Consider the following 22,749-nt stretch of genomic DNA (forward strand, 5'->3'; position numbering starts at 1 on the left):
GATCTGGAACATGAGGGTCTGAGAAGGGTTATTTCTGCCACGTTACCTTGTAAGTGGAGCCGGATTTGATGAAGTTTTTCTCAAGGACGTTGTCGAGTGCTGGGTCCAGCTCCTCCCCGACGTCCTCAATCAAAAGAGGGCGCCCAAGAGACAAACTGTCCTCCAGGTGGGTCCTGAAGTACTTGTGGTTCAATGAGGTGATCTGGGGTCAGAGAAGTAAACCACGAATTAAAAGATGAACACAGCAGTTCTCAACATTGATGCAGTGGCCCAGACCCCACCTCTTTGAATATGTCAGTGCAGGGAGGGGGTGTAAGCCAACGGTCACACACAGTCAAATGTAGCAGCAGTAGTAAACCTTCATCTCAAACTCACCTCTATTCTGTGCAAGCTAAGGGCCGAATAAAACATTCACTTCTTGTGGCAAAGCAAATCCGCAATTAGAATTCAAATTGGTGAAGTTTGATCAGCGACACAAAAGCCTCAACCAACAGCATCCATGTTTCTGTTGTTGACCCCACTTGGATGTCATTGGCAGTAGTTTTAATTGAGAGCCAATAGGGAGGACACCCTGATATTGCCTGTGTCGAACCAGCCATTACATGATGTCGGACATGAAATTTGTTTGTTTATTTGAGTAGTGAGACTGGCATTGACCTAAGAGGACTACAGACCACACAACAGATTTCTGTGTGCGTCACATCCTGCACCGCCCACATTCAGCGAGTATACGTTATTGGCCTCTGGAGACAATAATCCTTCGCCCACTTTTACGTATGCGTGACCGTGCAACACTGAGATGAAAATGGTGTTGAGATTGTAATTAAATCACCTCAACACCTCAACTGAGCAGCAATCACATTTGTCCTCATCTATAAAACAGAAACTGGGAGGCGTCTGTTTCTGTTAAATGAAGGACCCACACACTTGACTGCTCCGTCATCCAACTTAAACTTCAATGGTCAGCCTCAGTCTGCATGTTGTGACTATCCAAACTAATAAAACATCACATTCTAAGGTTAAAAAAATACAGATGGTGTGATGGAGGAAATGTAAAGATAAAAAAAATAGATCCCAAACCTGCAACTCATTCCTGGCCTCCTTGTTCTTGATCCAGGTTTTTCCCTGCGTCTGTGGGTCGATGAGGAGCGGGAAACGTGTGGCTTTGGTGACAATGATGCCGTTCTGAATGGAAAGGTCATCACTGGGGAGACCCTGGAAGACGGCACACAAATGAATTGTGAGGTTTAATCGCTTATTTGAGCATTGATTTTCTAGAAGTGAAACAGTTAAATGATGAGTATGTTTATTCAACTCATAAAGAAGCTCAACCATCACTGATGATATATGAACCACAGTCAGGCAACTGCCATATGTGGTGTTGATAGAAAACATACAAAACTTTATCAATAATGATAAACCTTATTCATATAGCCCCTTTTAACAAGTTAAAAATTAAGAACTTAAGGAAACGAAGCGGAAGATCACGCAACTTTAGGGCAGAAATATGAGAATAAAAATGTTATAGATATGTTATAAACATTGTAAACGGATTAAAATAGTAAAGACACTTTGCATTGTAAAAGATTAAACATTTTCTGAGATGTATGTAAACACCATTGTAATTGTAATGGTTTGAGTAAAAGATCCTGCAAATGCTAATTACTAACTCCTATCCTACAGACTAGATCAACACCATACAGCATAAATCACATACTGTATGTACAACATTAGTGCACGCTTCAGTGTACAGTTACCACAACCGATCACTGACCTGCAGGTTCCACTCAGTAACAGTTGGTGCGTCGATGAGCAGCTCAGTCAGATTGAGATTGTCGTCATATGGGATGTGACGCTGCTTCAACTCCTGCTGCCAGTCGTTCAGTAACAGATTACGAAACTCTTGATTGAAGGGGCCGGAGTAAGAGAGGAACGCTGTGGCTAGAAGAACATCGCCTGGGAAAAGGAGTAATAAGTGTTTAGCTTAAATACACAATACGTGTTGTATTAAACTAATGTTAAATACAGAAAAAGAACTCAACACAATCAAGAAACAGCCCATTGTGGAAGAAATGCTGTGTCAGGTTATGATAATACAGTATGTGTTGATATAGGATATTGTATTCTATTAACAGCACATTAGTAATGAAATGTAAAAAAACACTAACAAACTGTTGGTAATTTAAGGTCAATTCATTCAAAAATATTCCATAAATCACAGAAACAAATCAATGCTCTTAATGACAGATTATGAATTATTCAGTTGCAGAGAAAGAGTGACAGTGAAGCGGTTACACCCACCAACAAGGCGTGTGATTTGTGCAGCGAACTCTTTGCTCTGCTCTGTCCATCGCTCTTTCTCGCCGCCAAGGCCACTAATGAGAGTGGACGCCGTCTGCATCTTGCGTCTGCATCGATCAGCGTCCTCCAGCAGTGTCTGATGGGAAGGGACGGCGGTTAAACATGTCAGTGGGTTAATGGATCACTTCCTCAATCCATCCTTCCGTCCATGTAACTCTAACCCGACCATACCACGTATTTTATACCTTTTTATACTTTATACTAATCTCAAGTTTGTGTATATGGACAATGTTCATGATTCTGAATTGAAATAATCTACTTTTGTTTGTGACTTGATTGTTTTTAATCCCAGCCCAATCGGTATAAAGCTGATGACATCATATATTGTCTTTATCACTGTTTGATGTGTTCCTCCTTGTGCCCCATGCAGGTCAATTGGCTCAGGACCCCTCGACCCCTGGTGGATGAATGTATTTGCATTCTCTATCATAACGTGATAGAGAAGGCTTCTGTCAGCCATTAATCACAATTATCTCTTCATCACCTGTTCACAGGCAATAATGAGGTTGTTTTTCCAAGAGCAATAATGTCATCAATAAAGACTGTCTGGTTTGGGGCTTTCTCTTAATTAAGAAAGGCTTTCAATCTTCTCTCTGGCCCCAGGAGATGAACGGTAGTCCTACGTCTTAATCACAAAATTATAAAAAGAGTCAACTTGGGCCGGCCTGATTTCCTAATCAGGGAGTGTTGATGCAAATACTGTTTCATTTATATTCTGTTATTTGTCCCAGAACAGATAGTTCTGATGTTAAAATACACACAGACAGAGTAGACAAACTCACAGGCCTCACTCTGCACTCACAGACAAAAACAGAACATTCTTTTCTGAGGCTTCAGTTTACAGCTCATTTGGTGATATTAGCATAAAACATATTAGCATAAAACAATGTATTGTGAAAATTGCGTAAGTAACACCAGCAGTAACTTCAGGCTAAGTTAAACTTTTCTACCCTATATTTAAAAAAATAAATAGCAAGGCTAAGCTTAGGGTTTTTTTTTACAAATATGTACAGGTCAATGACCCTAATTTCATAAATTAGCTTTGTAAAGTGATCCAACATATTTTTTACGATTTTTCACAACATTTTATTTTACTTAAGGGTAAAATGTTCTTGTATGTTTGTCCATTAAATACACTTTAAGTGAATAAATCATTGCTCCTGTAAAAGAACAGATTCTTCCAGGAAATTATGAGCTGAATCAATGAAGCAGCTGTAAGTGAATTACAAAGGAAATTGGATCACCTGTTTGGATCCAGGCTAAGTAGTGCACTGCCACGCTATTAACACTCAGCTAAGCATAATTTAAATTGTAATTAAACTGTAATTGAAAGTGTTAGTCGGTAGAACAGACTAACACTGGATGTCCAGATGTAGAAGATAATATATATGCAGTTCACAAATTGATTTAAAATGAATAGTTGCAAGAGTGTCACCGGTTGGTGCAGATCTAGCTTAGCAGTGTTTCTGCAGGTTTCACCATGAAACGTTTAAACCTTTTGTAGACCATGATGAATGAAAGATCTATGTCAAGTACGATAGATTTAAAGGAATATCAGCATCCCAGATTAATTTACACTTACCCATAACCAACTTGCCACATCCAAGCAGAGTGTACTGAGATAAATAGTGTTTGTAGGCAAAATGATCAGGTCCATGTTGGTCTTGTTTGAACCAAATAATTTCTCTTAAAATAAAAACTCATTTTAAGGCACCTCGGTAATAGCATTAAATTAAGGTTAGCATAATTAAGACCTACTTAAACATATTTGAGACCTAGTACGTGATATTTAAACGTATTTAGGACTTTTTGAGATCCCACAGAAACCCTGTTAACATGGTGTGTAATTCCAGGTGTAGAAGCAGCAACACACCTTAAATAATTAATTTGCTTTCACATGATCCAACTGTTGTTTCAGATGTTCTTCAACCACATACTGTGCATATTCGTGTGTGTGTGATTTCTAGACACGTTTCTCGGATGTAAAGTAAAAGCTATTGACCTGTTTCTCCGCCATGGCATTTTCATACATTGCCGTCACCAAATCCAGCTCTGCCTGCTTGGCATCCAGCTCAGCCTGAGCCTTCTGCAGGTCCGTATTAGCTGAGATCAGACGACACTCCTGCACTGCCAAGTTTGCCTAGAAGAAAAAGGGAGGGATGGTGGGAGAAAGAGATAATCTGTGATTGCACATAATAGCCTGCAGGGTTAAGGTCAGTCCTCAGAGAGACAGTGGCAGAGAGAGAACCAAAGACAAGAAAGAGCAGATGAGGATGGGGATGATGAGAGAGAAAAGGCGGTAGGAGTCTTGTGTGTTATTGTGAACATGAATTTCAACAGCATCCGTCTACAGGGCAAAAGGAAAAGCATTTTTTGCATGAAATTCACTATAAATAGCTGAAGATTAAATAAATTTGAAAAAACAATAAAATGGAGGTGACAAGGTAAGCAATTGATTTTCTTTTGTAAGATTTTGGCATCGTAAAGACATGTCACAGGTGCAGATGTAGGGACTCGCAGCTTCGAGAGTCAAACTGGAGATGCAAGAACAGAGATTAACAAGAGGCAATGGGGGATAGAGAGGAACTGGAAATATACAGCGAGAGAAGGGTGATGAGAAGGGTGAGGGAGTCTGAGGTCAGCTGTGCAAGACGTTTAGAGACAGAGATTTACAAAAAAGTTGCAAGTTAGCTAAGTGTGTGTGTGTGTGTGTGTGTGTGTGTGTGTGTGTGACTGGGCGGCCTGGGGAAGAAGAGGTCTGGAGCATTTATTTAACAGTAATCCCTGCCCGTCTCTGTGCCCGTCTTTCTGTCCAACTGTATCTATGTCTGGAAGTCTGGCTGGCCAGCTTAGAGGGAAGCCACCACTGAGCTGGAAACCAGAAAATCAATTCTCCAGGCTGTGTTCCACACTAAGGCAAAAGGTCATGATCAAAGAAGAGAAGTGCAGGGTTCTCATGGAGGTTGTACAAAGTAAGAGAAAAACAGAACGTGTGTATGGGTGTGAATCCAGGAGAAAAAGAGAGGACGAGAGGTGAGAGGGCCAGCGAGAGAGATGATGAATGGCAAAATGTGAAAGAGAAAAATGGGCCATGTGAAAAAGAAACTGGAGACAGAATGGTGAAAAGATAATTGAGAAAATGAGACTTGGCAAAGGTCGAAATAAGAAGGAAAATTAGATCCTGAAACAAGGAGGCAGGGACATCAGGTAATAAGAACGCAAAGTACTGACAGGAGGGCAAGCAGAGGTGATCACAGGCCAAATGCAATGCAAAAGTATAACTACAGGACAGCATGTGCCCTGTTATTGAAGACTGATTATTGTGATTGCCCACTGAACTTATACACAGTTTAATCTAATGTGCATCAGAGTGACTGCATGCCTGTCGCAGCCAAAGAAGACAGTTATGCCGACGTCTTCCTGCCTTAGACTCTAAAAACGTTAAGTTTATGGTCCATTGGGCCACAGAAACAACTGGATTCGTCCTGACTGCGACAGGCGGTCATGTGGTTATGAGTGAATCCTCATTTTCCACTGTTTAAACTGCAAAAAATAAATCCCTTGTTAAAAAAAATTATATATATATCTCTGGTATTTGTCTCAGACACATGTCTATTATAAAACAATTTAATCTTGGTTAACGAGCGTCGGTTTTCACTTTGAAAAATCCCCCAAAATGTTCATCCCATTTATTAATTAACCCTTTGGGGACACTTGGTCATCAGCATACTTTTGCTTCCAAAATGGTGAAATATAAATAAATGCTTTCTTATCAGCGACTGTACTGTTTATGTAGCCTGGGGTTTCTCTAGAGGAAAACAACCACTCTCCTTCACCGTAAATCTTCCTTATTTAACAGAGTGGAAGACAGGGAGGCCTAGGGAGTGTGTGTGCATGTGTGTGTGTGTGCACTGCTGTTATATGTGTTTATCAGGGTGATGACAACAGGTTTATAAGGGGACATTTAAATCTGTTTGTTTACATTAGAGTCAGACGATTCAAATTATCAATACGTCTACTCAACCAATGCAAACCTCAGTTTAGGTACTTTTTCATTCTAGTTTTTGAGCTACATAGTGTTTACTACAGAACTGTTTTAGCGTCTGCTGCACCCACGGTCCAATGTGTTAGATCTACAGCACTGCATGTTACCTTCAAGGGTAAGACCTCCTTGTTGATGGAGAAGAAGGAGGCCATGGCTTTTGTCCAGGATGCGAGGCCAGCCACATTGCCGCACACCCTCTTGGCTGTTTCGAGGGTGTAGTCGGGCATGTCGAAATAAGGAAGCAGCAGCTCCACCATCTCCTCATTAATGCTATCTTTGGCAAATTGCTGCAAGGGAGAAAGAGAAAGGTAGAGACAGTGCAAGGGCAAGGGGGGAGAATTTCTTTGAGTTAAAAGAACTGGAACTTTTTTCGGTCAGTGCACAAAGAAGGTAACTCCACAAATAAAGCATGTAATATGATATTAAATAACAGAGAAAAGAAGGAGAGAAATGACGATGAAGTACAGAGCAAGACTGATTGATAGAGATAAAGATGAGTGGGAACAGGTAAGACAGGTGGTTTCAGAGACTGAGATAAAGTGTTAACAAAAAGAGAAGAAAAAATCAATCCAGAGCGAAGTGGAACAGCTCGGATGCAGGAATGAGGGGCAGATGGATATAAGAAGAACACAAAAAGGAATAAAAAAAAGAGGGGTGAAACAGAAAAAGAGAAAAAGGCAAGGCAGCAAAAAGATGAAAAACTAAAGGCTACGTAAGGTAAGATAAAAGATCTGGTGCAGGGGTGTTGGATGACAAGGGAGTTGGGATAGAAGTGACAGGGGGAAAAAAGCAGCAGTGACAGGAAAGAAAAGTGGAACAAGTTGAGGCAAAACTAAGAAAAGCTGTGGACTGTCGGGGGAGTGAAATTCAAGACCAGAAGAGGCCTTCACAGCGACTTTACATATTCGGATGTAATCACCTTAACAAAAATACAGTCACCTTAAAAACATAGCATCACAGCATTGTTAGACTAATAATAAAATAAAAATACCAAGTACTTAGACGTGCTTTGTGATTGTGCCCTACAAGACAAACTGCATTGAGGTCACTCTATATAACAGCATTAGTGAGCATGTGAGCATAATACAGTATACAATTCACTAATTAGTAAGCTGTACAGAGCATGTGGCATCTGAACAAAAAGGATAAACTACTCTAGGATATTGTTGAAGAGAGTAATGTTGATTTTTTTTTCCTGCAATCATTTCATGTTGGTAAATACCCACCAACACGATGTTAGCTTTATGTTTTCTGGTTTGATGTTACAGCATAAGATAATAAGAGAATAAAATACAACACGAGGTCGGCTCCTTCAGTTGTGCCTGTCCAAGGATTTTACCTTTTTTGTGATCAATATAATAATGAAAAATCTTGTGGTTAATGAAATAAGGTTCTGCAGCATCTACACCTTAATTCAATCCCAACTGTGTCAATTAGATATGAGCAAGTGTACCTGCAGATTGCTCACGAAGTTTCCAGCTGTCATAAGTTTCAGTGACTCCTGCCAGGACGGCGTGAGGCAGCCCTTCTCTGGGTCGATCTTCACTGGGTTGATCCGCCGCCGGAAGAGCAGCAGCACGCAGTCCATGATCCGCATGATGAGGTGGGGCGGGCGGCCAAGTGTTCGGACAGTGGCGATGTCTGCTGGTTTGATCGTCTGAGTGGTGGACACAGAGGGAGAAGAATTTACTCTAAGTGCATCTGATTGATTGGTGAGGAAAATAATGACAACATGAGTTCATGTTGGTTGAGCTCTTGCAATTTAATTTAAATTAATGAATTTACTCAAAATAAGATATTTAATTTATTATTTAAAGTTAGCCCTTTAGACTGAGAGCACTCCATGCTGCTCTGTCTTTACACTTTGACGTCTTCAACCAACCACATGATTTGATCAAACCAGCGAGATCGGTGACTCCTGAGGGTTAATTAGTCTTGTTTTCAGTGCACTGTACAGCAAAATCTGAACACCAATGTTATTAATATATATATTACTATAAACCAACTGTCAGGATGAGTTGAGTTGCCACTTATGGCACTTATTTGGCACTAAATAATAGGGAGAAGAGAGGCAATCAACTTGGAAGATAACAAAAAGCGAAAGCAATTTGTTTTTCCTTCTATAACAAAGCGGTTTGACAATATAAAGCAAAGAAAGCATGAAGGAGAAGCTCTATCAGAATGGGGAGAGTTCTGCAAAGAAGGACAGAGTAATGCCTCAAGGGACTGATTAAAATGAGAGGGAGAGCAGCAGAGTAAAGAAAAAGTCCCAGGGAGAGTTGTTTGGCTGCTTATCAGGCCCCCTGCCTGCTCCTCTCATCTCCTGTCCTCTTCGCACTTTCCTTGTTTCTGCCGTCTCTTCCCTGCTCCATTTTCACTCTGTTTGTATCAGCCCAACAGTGGCTTGAATCTCCCACCAGAGAGTCAGCCAGCAGACATCTCGTGAAAATGTCTCAGTAATGTCTACATTTTTCATTTAGCAACACAAACGCAAAAAGAATACAGTGTGTGTTTTATGTCTGGTCCTTAATTCTGGTTTACGATCAGCTAAACGTGTTCAATTGCACGACAGCCACAACTGAAATGTTACACAAGAGCACTGTCACCTTTGACTTTTATATATCGTACACCCCAGCTTATCAGTCACAGTATTTCAAAATAAAATTTGGTCTATATCCAACAAAAATTAATCTTCCTGCTCTTATGTATTAAATGATGATTCCAGCCAGCAATCCATCAAAGTCAAAACTCCAGTAGCTTGTTACACCCTAATTATCACCAGTCATTACTAAACTCTTCTTTCTTTTTCAAAATTACATATTGACTTCTATGAATATGCTGATATGGCCCCACCCCACCCTCACAGCTCAGGTATAGCTGCAGGGCCTTTTCCAGCGACTGAAACCCCGCCCACAAGCTGAAAGGATCGGTTTCTGTGACATCACAAACCCCTGGCTGTCTGAATCTTTATTTATCAGACTGGCATTTGTTTACTGCCATGTTAAGGTGGAAATACTCAACCATGGTGCTGACTGCTTATTTCATTCATGATATATATTTTATCATATAAAAGGAGGACATGTTCACATCTTTAAAAAACGGGAGGGGGAATTTTAAAAATTACTTGTTCCTTTAAACAGTTAAGGCAGGGCTAAGGCTTTATTTTAAAGTATAAATGTTAATGTTAAATGTAATAAAAAAAAGAACTTTAACTCTATGACTAACTATAACAGTGTGTAAATCTTGTGACCTTGTATAACTATATAACTAACTGCACCCCTGAATCTTGAATTGTGCATCGATGTTGGACATATAATTGGCCCCTCTGTGTAACTTGTGGTCCCTTTATCGCTCCTGATAAAAAAGATCCTGGATTCGCAACTGTAACAACCTCTGTGAAAGCTGTATTTAAAATCAAAATGCACGACCATCATCACCCTGCCCAGGGTTTCCGGTTTGGAAAACTGAGGCTTCCATCGTCAGCAACAAGATACAAAATAATCAAGTGCCTGCCACGGAAGATAACACATACCCAGGAGGACAGCGTTAATTACAACACAGATCCAGGCGCAGAGCACCAGGCTAACTTTACGTACTGTATGCACATGCCACAGTGAGAAGGCATTAAGCAAAGCCTGCATGTAGTTACAGATAGCAAGTCGCAGAGGACTCTAAGTGGCAGACCTGAAGCAATGCAGAAGAGAGCAAGAAAAACCTAAAACTAAACCTCTTCAACACAGTTTACTGAGAATTTTGTAACCCTCAGGCTATGTTTTAGGGAAAACCTGTGTTCAGACATCTAGTATACAGCCCGAGCACAGATTATCATGAGGAGTGGCACTGGATGATGCAGCAGGCTTAGGGTTACGGAGACACCTGTGGATCATAAATTCAACCTCCATACCTGCAGTGCAGTCTCAGCCTCCGCAAGAGCCGGCTCGGCAGCTTCAAGTTTCCTCTCAGCGATGGCCTTGTCAGCACAGATGCTGTCAACGATGGCCTGGGCCACGTCCTTCACTTTCTGCACCTCCTTCTTCACTATCTCTGCTGCTTCGGCTTTTACTGTCACCTCCTTCAACACCTGTTTGCATGCACAAAAAGTAAACATGGCCGATGAGTCATTATAATCTCAATTATTATATTTTTGTCAGAATCAAAAAGACAAAAATAACTGGGTTTTTACAAGAAATCTTTTTTTTGTCATCACTTTAAAGACTCTGCCGTATAAAAATGAAGGACCACACTCTTGAGTAAAGATAGTGGGGGGGGGGGGGGGGGGAATGTATTACCATCTGGAAAGTTCAATTCAAATTTTCATATGCGGAATAAGTAATGCTCAGAAATCTGCGTGACATTACCATTGCCAATTAGGGACTCTGTTGCAATGTTAATTCAAAATCTCTACTTTATTTTCAAATGTCACTGAAACTTTTCGCTAACTAAAAAAAGCCAGCTGTTGGAACACAGAGTGTTTGCCTCCAGAGACACTTTGTGAACGGGCGAACCGCACAACACACGGAAGGAAAAGAAACCACTCGACTGCCTGGAACCTACCATGTCAGCCTTGTCATTGGCGACCTGCAGCTCCTTCTCCTTCACCTCCAGCTCCTTGCTGAGTATTGCCACTGACTCTGATGCCTCCAACAGCTTCTGGAGACCAGTATTCATCCTAAAGAGGAGAAATATTGAAAACAGCATGTGACCTGGCAATGACCTGGGGCTGTGCTTGTTGAAAATATCTTTTCGAAAATTGTCTGATAGAGCTACATGACATCCTGACTGAATCTTTGGTCAACTGGGCAACAAGTGCACTTTATTCAACAGGAAAACAAGGGTTCATCCTTGAATGCCTCGCAGCGTCTCGTCAGAATCCTAAATGTCAACTCCTCAACAGCTGCCAATAAGACTTAGCTCAGCCAACAGCTGATGAGCAGAAATGGGTTTAAAATCATTAAAAAAGCAACACAGCAATTCTATGGTGTGAAATTTGGGATGTTATTTCATATTGTATGATGTCGTCATTTATGCAGTGCCTTCAAAATTAGGCTGCAATACTTCTGGACTGACTCCTTTGATCCTAGACTACACTACTGATTCAACAGCTTTATTACACCATTATCATTCATTAAAGACAGCTGTAATAGATGTAGCTTGCAAACTTGAACATTTTAGGGCAAGGTCTAAAAAAGCAAAAACATTGTACAGTACACACTGCACAACATTTTTAGCTTTTGTCGTTGTGGTTATAGGTGTAACACTATTTTTTCAAAATAGTCAATAAAGTGTGTTTACCTGTTGGCAAGGGTCTGGACATCAGTCAACTTCCCCTTATAGATGGTCTTGTAGCCTTGAATGAAGGACAGGTAGGACTTGGGTGTGACATGGGTGGCGCGCCGATATCTAAGATCAAAATGAATAACAATTGGTTATTTTCCTGTCGTATTAAAAAAAGAAGGAGAGTCGTTGACATAGTGGCTTATGCTTAACTTTACCTTACCTTTGGGCGGAATAAAAAAAAAACTAAGACAAATTCCTCTGCGATAATAAAGATATATTCTGTTCTGCCTCAGTGGCAGTGGTTCTGGTGCTGAGTCTGATCATGCATAGCAATAATCCTATTATCATTATCATGCTGCATTTGATTCCCCATGACCCTCTGTCGAACTTTACTGTCGTCTTTGGACTATCAGCTCTTTTAGTAAACTCAGAAATGTAATAAATATACAATGTATGAACACACCTTTGGAAGTATTCCACACATTTCTCTGCTACACCATCCTGGAAGGAGCCCATACACTGGACTACTTCACTTTTGACCTGGGTTGAGCACTTGATGTCATAGCTAGACAGGAAGTGCTCCGAAACTAAAGGACGGATGGAGCAAGAGAGAGAGAAGAATTAATTGGAGAAAACACAAAGAGTGAGAGTGCGTGAAATGAGATAACAGTTTACAGGATGCGGAATTTACAGTATGGTCATAACATTTGACTTATTGACCCAACTATACACAGTGAATAAACAAATGCTAAAAACAGAGGCAGATCATATTCATAGAATTTGTTTTCTGTGAAACGTACCTGCAACAAGAGCATCCTTCGGCCAGCGGCTGAACCAGTCCATGATGCAGCCGGATATCAGTGCTGGAAACTTCAACGCCCGGTTTCGGAACTTTTCTCCAACAGGCGAGAAGCAGAGCACAACATGCAGATTTTGTCTGACCCGGGACATGAAATACTCGTACAGGTTTTCATTGGTCGGCGGTCGCTTGGGAAACTCTCGCTTCATACTAGGGAAGAGCTCGCCGAGGATCTCGTCAATCTCATCTCGGGCAAACAGGTTGGACACCTGAAGACAGAAACACGCGTTCATTTAAGTGCTCGAAATAATGGTTGTACTACATCACTAAACTTTTTTCAAATGTATGCAGATGTTGTGTTTAATATAGGGGGCATATTTAAATATATATATTTGTTCAATATAGCCCTGAAATCTAAATATGGCAAGCCTTTTTGAACTTCTAGGCCTTTTTGTAGTAGTAAGACATCCAACACAACTTCTATTACTACGATACTAATAACATTTTGAAGAACACAACTTCACATGTTTTCTATTCGCAATTACATTTACAAGAGAGCACTGCATGTCTGGGCAGGCAAATGATTCCTGAATTACATTTGGGATTTCTCATCCAAAGCCCATTTAGCCAAGATTTTCAAATCTTATACATGTGTAGTTAAGTCCTGTCGTTAATGAGCTCTGCTGTGAGGGTTATGATTTAGTCTCGGTTTGTCTGTTCATTAGTTAGCAGGATTACAAAAAACTACAGAGCAGATTACCACTAAACTTGATGGAAGGATCCAGGAAGTTTGTTCCACTTTCTTTGACATTGCGAGATAGAGCATTTAGATAATTTCTTGTTGATAGAGTCATGGATCTTGCTGGGAAAAAAAATCACAAACGTTGAGGGGAATTATATTTATGAATGTATGTCATCTAAATAAAAAACTGGATCCTAGTGAATTTAAATGTGGTTTCATCAGTGCACGGCTGGGCGTTGCTGGAAGTAGTTGCTCTTTGAGTGCCCTTCTAGTTCATTATTGATGTAAGAATTGAAAGCCTTGAGTTAGAAGCACCATGTCTTTACCTGCTGAGTTACTCTGACATAAACAACAGCCCAACACCAACAGCTCACACTTTTTGTTTCACAACTGTCACCTCGATCACTGTCTCTCACACACAGGCCTGCAACACAACTTCCTGCTCTCTGCAATATACAATAACCTCTGCATGTTGTATCATATAGTTTAACTTGAAATATATTATATTGCTCATTACTACAATGTTGTGTGATTAGTAATTAGTCCAGTGTAACGTAATCAGTTTTCACCGTTCAGACCATACCCATCTTTGTACTCGTTTTCATCGAAACCACACGACTGTAGAATTCCGTCACTGCATCTTTCACAGCTGTGCCACTGTGGCTGTGACAAATCTGTCCACATGACCACATCATGACGCACGCACACACACACACACACACACACTCACACACAGTCAAAACACGACTATCGTCCCTGCGTCACAGCTGGGAACCATGCATTCACCCATCTGAGTTTTTGTGCCGTTTTCTTTTTTTGTCTCTTTTCTCTGACCTCTCCAGATGACAGGACGTTGTTCATGTACTCCAGGAAGGACTCGTCTTTGATTTCGTTGTCGGTAAAGACGAAGGTGATGCCTTCCCCATTCTGGCCAGCTATTCTGTATAAACCCTTCAAGTCCTCCATCAAGTTGGCTGTGTTGTATGACCTGGCAAAAAAAACAGAAATCATAAAATATACATTCTTTTCCTTTTTCTGCTATTGTTAGACCAAACAAAACTGACCGAGAGAGAAAGGGAGAATTAGAGTGCAGTGTTTGTGCTTGTGAGTGTATACTACGTGAGTGTTTCGACACATTTGAATATGTAAATGATGTTGTTTGAGTTGGGATGTATACATTTTCCAGCACTTCATTACTGTGGTGTGTAACAGGTCAGTGCATTGCCAAATGATGTGTTGCTTCACTTGGGACATCAATGTGACATCAATGTGTATCTATTAAAAAGGGAAATCAGATCTAGACAGATGACACCAATAGGACAATTGGTCCTATGATCCATCATTGGATCATATGGATAAATTGTATGATGTGCTGCACTGGAAACATTCCCAGCCTCGTAATGGCAGAAGTCATTTGGATTGTATTTAATTTCTAGACTTGATAGGTGGTGAAGAAACAAAAACTGCCCTAGTTGCTGTTTTTGTGTTTGTGAACTTCAGTGAGTTATGAGTAAATGAGAGTGGAGATAAAAAAAATTGAGCATGAATGTAAAAGTGGAAGATTAATGGGCAGAGGCGATTGCATAAAATTAGAAGCTAGGATGACAGAATTGGAAAAAGGACAGTTTACAAAAGAGTAACGAGAGAGTTTAAGGTTGAGAAGATGAAAGTCGGATTGAGTGTGCTTGAGTAAAAGGAGACGTTATTGCACTGGATGTGCATGTAAAATGCATTTGTCCGTGGATGTTTGTGTGTTGGAGAAAAGAGATAACAGAGAAAAATAAGAAGGTAGGGAGAACACAGTCGAGGTGCCTGTTGTCTCCAGAGGACTCTGAAGCCAAGAGGAGAAACACGAGCCTCATTCATATTAATGCCAAACATTAAAATCTATTATGAAAAACGGGAAATGTGACGGTGGCTGAGAGAGAAAAACATTTATCAGGTTAGGGGAGTGAGACAGAACAATGTGGCATACTAAGTGAAAATAAAAAACAGTTACTGTGTCTGCAAGATCGCTGGGTCCTGACTCAACACAATAATAATTCAAACAGAAAACAGATGGTATTGAGTATTACAAAGCGCATCTGCTCTATAGAAAGTAAGTGATTCATTGTTCAGCCCATTACGGTTAGTCTTGCAATATATGAGCTTTAAAGTGACTCAGTGTCATACTCATGAACCATAGAAAATGTGTTATAGAAACAATAATGATTCAATAAAGAATGACTCTTATTTACTGCAAAACACATTTCCTGCCTCAAATATAGTTTAGAACTGAATTTGCTGGTCGATCAAGCAGAACTTTTCCAAAGCAGCTAGAATGTTCCTTGAGTCTGTATAAATCAAAACAATGATCGACAGTCCAGTGTGGTGGGTTTGTGTGGGACGTCTTCATGTTGAGAGAAACAGAGCACTTGTCAATCCTTGTTTTCTAAGCCTCCATGAAACTGTACATGACATGTTTCACCAGGTTATAATTAAGATAAGGTTGGGTCATAGGAATAAGTAATAATTACTGTGTTCATGAGTGCATGTGCATGAGCATTCACACGCCATGCTGAGCATTACCGTGACAGTGTGATCTGGAAGATCTTGTATCCAGCGATGAATGAGGCCAGTCTGGTCAGGCTCTGTTTGCCTGAGCCCCCGACGCCCACCAACAAGGCGTTACCTCCAGGAGTCCGAATTATCCGTGACACCTACGCAAAGAAACACAAACATACAATTTGGCCACTTGTGTAAGAGAAAAGGGTAAAAAAAACAATCAAGGGTGACAGAGAGGAAAATTATAAGTGAGCACAAGCGAGGCTGTTTTAGCAGGAAGGAACCTTGAGCATCTATCTACTAATTCTAGAAATCTCTGTCTGTCTGTATTTGGAACGTATATCTCTAGAACCATTCATCTTATCAGCTTTACACTTGGCATGTGTATTGTTAAGGACAAGAGGAAGGGCAGTGTCAAATTTGGTGAAGTTTGGACATGTGATATGTTTAATATATATAAACTTTGAATAAACAGGCGACCAGCGCTCTGAAGTAGTGGAAACTGGGACTCATCAACGGAAGTGAAGTTGTCTATTTGGACAACAGCACATTCACTACAATGGCGACATCGGGAACGAAAACAAATTCTCCAGTTCTGGGTTTTGCGTACTGAGTCGAGCTTTCCCAAACTGAATAAAAAGGTGAACAGCTCTTTGTGCAGGGGAAAAAAATCACATATGTTGAGTACCTTGACCAGATGTATCATAGCATCCTGAAAGAAGACCATGTCCATGCCAGTGCCCCTGACGCTCTCATTGTAAAGGCCCAGGAACATGTTCAGACGCTCCTTTAAACTCTCATATGATTCAATAGGCTCATACAACTTTGGCATATCAAAGTCTGTACCCTCTGGCTCCTCCCCTGGGCGGAAAAAGCATTTAAAATTAAAACGATTAGGACACAACAAAATAGTTGTGATTTACACAAGAGAACAACAGCGCCACTGTCGTCAGTACCTGTAGGTTCGGGTGCATCTTGGAGGAAGTCGACAAAGTAACTGTCTACTTCATAGTCCACCATTTTCTTGTGCTCCTCGCCAAGCTCCTCCTCCACCAGCTTTGCCAGAGACTGGTCGAACCACACCACGTCCTCCGGCAAGGTAAATCTGTCAGAGACCACTCGTTTGCACTCGTGCTTCCACAGCTCCATCAACACCTGGAAACAAGATTTTCTGTATTAGCCTTCTCCCTAGCCTTTAGCCTGGCTCGCTGCCCCCCCCGGACATTGATTCGATATATTGATTGTAGGATAGAGCACACACAGCAATGCCCCCGTGAACAGAAGGCTGGGAAAGTTACAGCATGTTATTTCTTTGTATATTGTATACCCCCTCTTTCCTATTGGAGTAGTTTAGTTTAGTGTAATGTGAGCCTATTTGGCAGCCTCAGCAGGTATGTTGAGCCTGTTTTGACTCTGGGCAGCCTGAGGTGGAAGATATATTTCATTGTAGTTAATTATTCAGTGAGGCCACAAAACAACAAGGTGTTGGCCACCTCAGCATATATTGAGCTTACAATACCAGCATTTCAGATGTTAGTTGTTGTTTTTTTATTCTTCCTAACGACAAAAAAAAACAATTCTCCCCCCAATGTTGTAAATATTATACATAATGTAGACAACGGTGCCTTTACTACATAAGTACGGGTTTTGATCATTCTGTCAGGCTCTCAATGCGACTCTTAAACAGTACTCTATTCCCCACTGTGCTATGCCGCTGTGCTAAGTTTGATGTGCATCTCTCTTTGCTTTGTTTACATGCACACAATCTAGGCTATCGTCCAATGACAAATTAGGCTTTGGGGGCAACGGCCAATATTTTGGGGCTTAATGTATTTACTGTTCACTGGTTACAGTCCTACTAGTGTCTTTAATTACACAAGTTGCATATTTTTGCCACACAAAACTTAAACAGCAAAGCTTTTTGTAGGTGTTTTAGGTCTAGACGATATTTGGGCTAATCTCTATTGACAGCAATTAAAAAGACGATAACGGAGGCTGGCGTATCTTAATTGAACTATTATGTAACGACTAAGGGAAGACCTATTTAGAATAACATCATTTTCAGCTGAACTTTCAATTGACTTTAGATACAAGGAAGTACTACGATACTTTTTTCTGTAAATACCTTTTTAACCTCAAGAAATAAAAACCTGTCTTCCCTAATAGAAATGTAGCCAGGTAAACCATGTTTTACTATTACATGTCATTTTAGAGGTCAGGCTATCAAAAAAAAACCTCGTTCATGTGATTAAGTGAGTGTAAACGCTGCTTCAGTCTTCTCACCGAGACAGTGTTGACCACTTCGGAGGTGGTGTTGAGCATGCCTTGCCAGACCCTGGACAGGTCCCTCAGGTTGAAGATGTAGTGGAACTTAGCAGGTGTCGGGAGCATCTTGATCTTGGTCAACTGCCAGAGCTGGCGGGTCAGAGACACAAGGTAGGGCACGGTGCTCTGTACCACCTCGGTGAAACCACGTTGAGCGCAGAAGTGGCCCTCGCCAATCACACCTATATATGAGAATTGTGAGCCAACATTTATTATCACCATAGTGTTAGTAGTATTTTTAAAGAAATACATCTATCCGTATGTATCTACCGCACTGTTACACTGTTTTTACCCACCAAATATCTTGTCTATGGACGAATTGGAGGGCAGAGTACAGTTAAAGACTGAGAACTGCCTCTTCAGTCTCTGTGGGATGTCATTCCGGCCTCCACCTGGATGGATCATAGCTGCCAGGAACTGAATATCTACAATATTGGTGAACTCTCCCGGTTTCTCCAGATTGTAGAATCCATTCTGCTCCATCAGTTGCCGGACAATCTCATTCGTCACCTATTGATGAAGAGTAAAAACAAAAGAACTGTTTTGTGACTAAAATGTTTTATTTTTATTTAAATGATGCTTTAGTATTCCAGACTGTAAAGCTAAAGTTAGAACCCTATCATGTATTCAAGTACATTCAAATATATATATATATATATTATTGTGTTTTCATTTTCTGTTGTTAATGATTACTAAAATGATCCCAAACCTGATCTCCCCACTCGTTGATGACAGGCATGTTGATATCATCTATGCAAACGGTCATTTTCCTCCCAGCTGGGGGTCCATAAGTGGTCCCCATCCTTTTGTCCACATAGCTCTCGACTGTCCTCTGAAAAAAAATGAGTCGGGGAGCAAAGAGTCACATATGGTGACAAAGATGATGACAAAAAAGCCAAGAAAAGAGAAAGAGAGGACAGATCTATTATGTTCCACTCTGACATAATCCATTGCAATAGCTTGAGAAATGCACAGCTTAGCCTTGTACAGACAAAAGACCATGTTCCTTGCTCCAGCCTGCACATTATTCATCGGACATCGATCAATATTAGTTCACGAGTTCACAATAATCCATGACACGTTATCGTCAGATAAAGCTGCCGTAGCACAAAGAGCTGTTCAATCTATATTAATTAACAGGATTGTAAATACATGGTTTTGTACTACCTGGAACATGAGCGGTGTCGTAGCAGAAGAGAAGTTGAGGCTCTTGCCCATGTGGCACTCAGGATCATATTTCGACATGTAGCCCTTGATCATAACTGTCTTGGCTGTTCCTTGCTCTCCAATCAGCAAAACGGCCTGGAAACAGTGATAGATGTTTATCAGGCAAAAGTCTCATTTCAGGTAAAGAGGATAAGACACAGAGAAACAGAAAGAAAGAGACGATTTAAGTTGTCAGTTTTGTATCGTCTGTTTGAAAAGGATGCAATTGTTTTTTTTCAGACAGCCTAAGATACTAGTGTACATCACTGCCTGAACTTACTGATCTGTGATCATTACTGTTGATTATTCATGTTAACTACCACAAACCTTCTTACATATAACAAGTCTATATGTTCAGACAGTGCTGATGAAACAGGCTTGTGTTCAGATACAAGCTAAATTCTCAGTTAAGACAATAATTGGGGGCTGACAAATGAAATAGTATTTCCTTTTATGTGTAGAGGTTCAAACTGTAAATGCACAGCTATTGTTAATACATCTTTTGTGCTCGACTTGAGTTTGATGGAGTCACTCTTATAGTGAATCCTAATAACCTATAGAAAGCTCATTCGCTGACAAGCTACTTCTTGAAACCACCAGCATACAGATGCTCGTCACTTTCCTCTACTGGCATTATGAATATAATTGACCACACACATGCACATACACACAAATACACACACACACACACACACACACACACACACACATGCACTATGGTAAATGTGATGTGGTGCAGCATTTTATGGGCCACTTTAATACTCAATACTGTAATAAGTAGAGTATTGACCATCATATTTAATGGAGCCATGCTGCGTCCACCCACGCTGCTATGTTGTCCATCTGAAGAGTGTGCATGTATGTGTGTGTGCCCACCCATCCATGGCAAGGAATACATAAAGCATTATGCACTGAATAGAGATTAGTTGTAGAGTTTTAGAAAGGGCTCTTTCCTGTCTAAAGTTGTATCATAAAGCTTAAATAATCTATAGAAAGGGACTTGTGTGTATATTATGTTATTGTTCACAGTTCATTTTAGGTTATGTGTCACTTGAATCCTGATTCAACGCTTCAGTTGATAAAACACAACATGCAAAGACATCATGGATACACACATGACACATGGCATTTTGAACAATTTTAAAGGAATTTTGACACTTTTTGAATGCAACCCTTAAATTCTGAGTGTGTGTACAGTATATATTATTTCCGAGGCAGTACACGGATGGACACTACTTTGTTGATGACCTCACCTTGCCCTGCATGGCGATGGTCTGAATCAGGAAGTCTGTTCTGACATTGTCCACATTGGGGACCAAGATGGAGCTGTACTCTGGTGTCATGTCAGATGGGTAAATGTATTCCTCCACTTTGCTGCTCCAGTGGGTCCACTCACCTGAGGGTAGGAAAAATGAGATTAGCACAAAACGCGACCCTTCCAAACTGTCGTCCAATTTGAGAAATATTTTCACATTTCACAGTTTGATTTGATAAACGTGCACCTGCTGCCAAAATAAAGTACAACACTAGGCATCATGAGTCTACCTGTCAACAGCTTAGATATTTACTGACAGCTATTCTGCAGGTGAGAACATCTGTTCACCAGTGCATGCATACCATCTGATTGGACGTGGTAGTCGAACATGATGTTCTCGCTGTCATCAGGAATGTCTGGCAAATTTAGATGGATTCTCTTGTTACTTCTGATCCAGATCTCCATCTTCTTCCTGTCTTCCAGTTCGAGCAGGGCTCCAGTGCTCCAGATCAGGGCGAACACATACAGCCGCTCCAGGTGCTCAGTGGATAAGTCACCAGTATGCTCCTGTAGAGGAACAATCATCTCGTTTCAAGGACTATCGAAATAACCAAATGGAATAGATGACGGGAGTATATCAAGAGTAAGAATGATATAAATAGTCCCCTTGAATTCAATCAACAACACAAAATAAATATCAGTCCCCTTAAATGTCAGATTCTTTTTCATCTAGTTACATATTTCCTGAGTTCTCACTCATTTATCAATTAGCTTGGACATAAAATAAATAAAATTGGGGTTTCTGACCTATACAGCAAGAGAAAAACTATTTTCTTAACTAAAATCTAATTATAGTATATAAGTATTATAAGTATATACAATAAGTATTACTTATCAACGTTACTTCAGTTGTAAAACATATATTTTTAAAGAATCCATTAATCCAATCTGTATTGTATTTATTTTATTTTTTTATTTCATTCTTCAGTGATGATGCGAGTGATTTCAGATACATCTCTATAAACAACCGCCTTTTTACTGCACCAGTCACTTTTTACTGGTGCAGTATGACCTCTTAACCATAAAGATATACAGTGAGTGATCTATAAGTGCATTCTGTCCCATGATGGGAATTCAGAAAGGGTTGTAAACCCTACCTTAGATGGTATGAGTCCCTGCAGCATGTTGATGCACTGCATGATGACAAAGGCCTCCAGCATGTCCATCTTGGACTCCAGCGACTGCACGGTGTAGGAGTAGAGCGCCGAGAAAGAGTTAGAGAAGAGCTCCCTCAGCACCTCTGCCTCCTGGTAGGAGCGTTTCATCAACCAGCCCTGAGAGCATCAAGCACATTGCTGTAGTTAAGATTCCATGAATAACATTAGTTTCAAACATCACGGCACAGCGGGAAACAGCTTCTGTTGCCCTTTTACATGTTGTTTATGTATAGTAATCGGATGTAGAAAACTGTTGGTCTTGCAGCAATTACTGTTTGAATGATTTGGGGACTTTTTTGACTATTTCAGGCACATTAAACAGAGAGATAGCCAAAGAATTGTAACCTAGAAACCATACAACATACTAAACTAGATCATAAGCAGCTCCTATTTTCCATAATGGTGTAAACAGAAAGGTTTAATTAGATGGTTCACCTCCAGTATAGGGCTCCAGTTGAGCACAGAGGAGCTCATGAACACCATGCCGTTACGAGAGACAGTAGCTGGAGACGCGTTGTCGATATTATGTGGCTCGAAAACCACTTTGCAGTTGGGAGCCATGGGTATACGATCTCCATTCGCCAGTGTGAGAGTTTTGTTGTCATCCAACACTGAGTTCAGGTTCTCGATCCAGATGGCATCGACCGGCCCATCCAGGACAATCCAGATGTGCTCGGCTGAGAGAGAGAAAAACATTGCATTTGTTTTCTCCATGAATGTGATATGACCTACTGCTTTGACCTATAATTTGCTATTCAGCCGAATGAAAAGGCCTCTGAATGTGTATTTAGTGCATGGAAAAGGTTACACCACAGCTCTTGTTAAAATAGAGGGCAGGTGAACTGCTGGGTCTGCATAGAGGGGAGTCCAAAATCCAGCCGTGTTTATATGGACTAACTCAACAATAAACAAAATACTCACAGTTTGGACAGAGACTCACAATAACTTGTTACCAATACGTCTGCTCACATGTACACG

General features: G+C 40.6%; 1 protein-coding gene across 4 annotated transcripts in view; it reads right to left on the bottom strand.

The window, feature by feature from the left end:
* The window catches only part of dnah5 (dynein, axonemal, heavy chain 5), an 84,014-nt gene that overhangs the window by 23,810 nt on the left and 37,455 nt on the right, over positions 1–22,749 (bottom strand). For all 4 annotated transcript variants that reach the window (XM_034611782.1, XM_034611785.1, XM_034611784.1 and 1 more), the window contains 24 exons: positions 22,207–22,448; positions 21,712–21,888; positions 20,917–21,121; positions 20,553–20,695; positions 19,261–19,395; positions 18,803–18,925; positions 18,390–18,603; positions 18,052–18,275; positions 16,725–16,923; positions 16,457–16,629; positions 15,793–15,923; positions 14,059–14,212; positions 12,484–12,751; positions 12,147–12,270; positions 11,699–11,806; positions 10,961–11,075; positions 10,311–10,487; positions 7,860–8,063; positions 6,514–6,693; positions 4,364–4,501; positions 2,302–2,437; positions 1,775–1,956; positions 1,081–1,215; positions 47–202 (listed from right to left, as the gene is read on the bottom strand). In XM_034611782.1, coding sequence (XP_034467673.1) covers positions 47–202; positions 1,081–1,215; positions 1,775–1,956; positions 2,302–2,437; positions 4,364–4,501; positions 6,514–6,693; positions 7,860–8,063; positions 10,311–10,487; positions 10,961–11,075; positions 11,699–11,806; positions 12,147–12,270; positions 12,484–12,751; positions 14,059–14,212; positions 15,793–15,923; positions 16,457–16,629; positions 16,725–16,923; positions 18,052–18,275; positions 18,390–18,603; positions 18,803–18,925; positions 19,261–19,395; positions 20,553–20,695; positions 20,917–21,121; positions 21,712–21,888; positions 22,207–22,448 — 4,043 coding nt within the window. The remainder of the gene's footprint in view (positions 1–46; positions 203–1,080; positions 1,216–1,774; positions 1,957–2,301; positions 2,438–4,363; positions 4,502–6,513; positions 6,694–7,859; positions 8,064–10,310; positions 10,488–10,960; positions 11,076–11,698; positions 11,807–12,146; positions 12,271–12,483; positions 12,752–14,058; positions 14,213–15,792; positions 15,924–16,456; positions 16,630–16,724; positions 16,924–18,051; positions 18,276–18,389; positions 18,604–18,802; positions 18,926–19,260; positions 19,396–20,552; positions 20,696–20,916; positions 21,122–21,711; positions 21,889–22,206; positions 22,449–22,749) is intronic.

Source organism: Hippoglossus hippoglossus, chromosome 16, assembly GCF_009819705.1.
Source record: "Hippoglossus hippoglossus isolate fHipHip1 chromosome 16, fHipHip1.pri, whole genome shotgun sequence".
Lineage (NCBI taxonomy): Eukaryota > Metazoa > Chordata > Actinopteri > Pleuronectiformes > Pleuronectidae > Hippoglossus > Hippoglossus hippoglossus.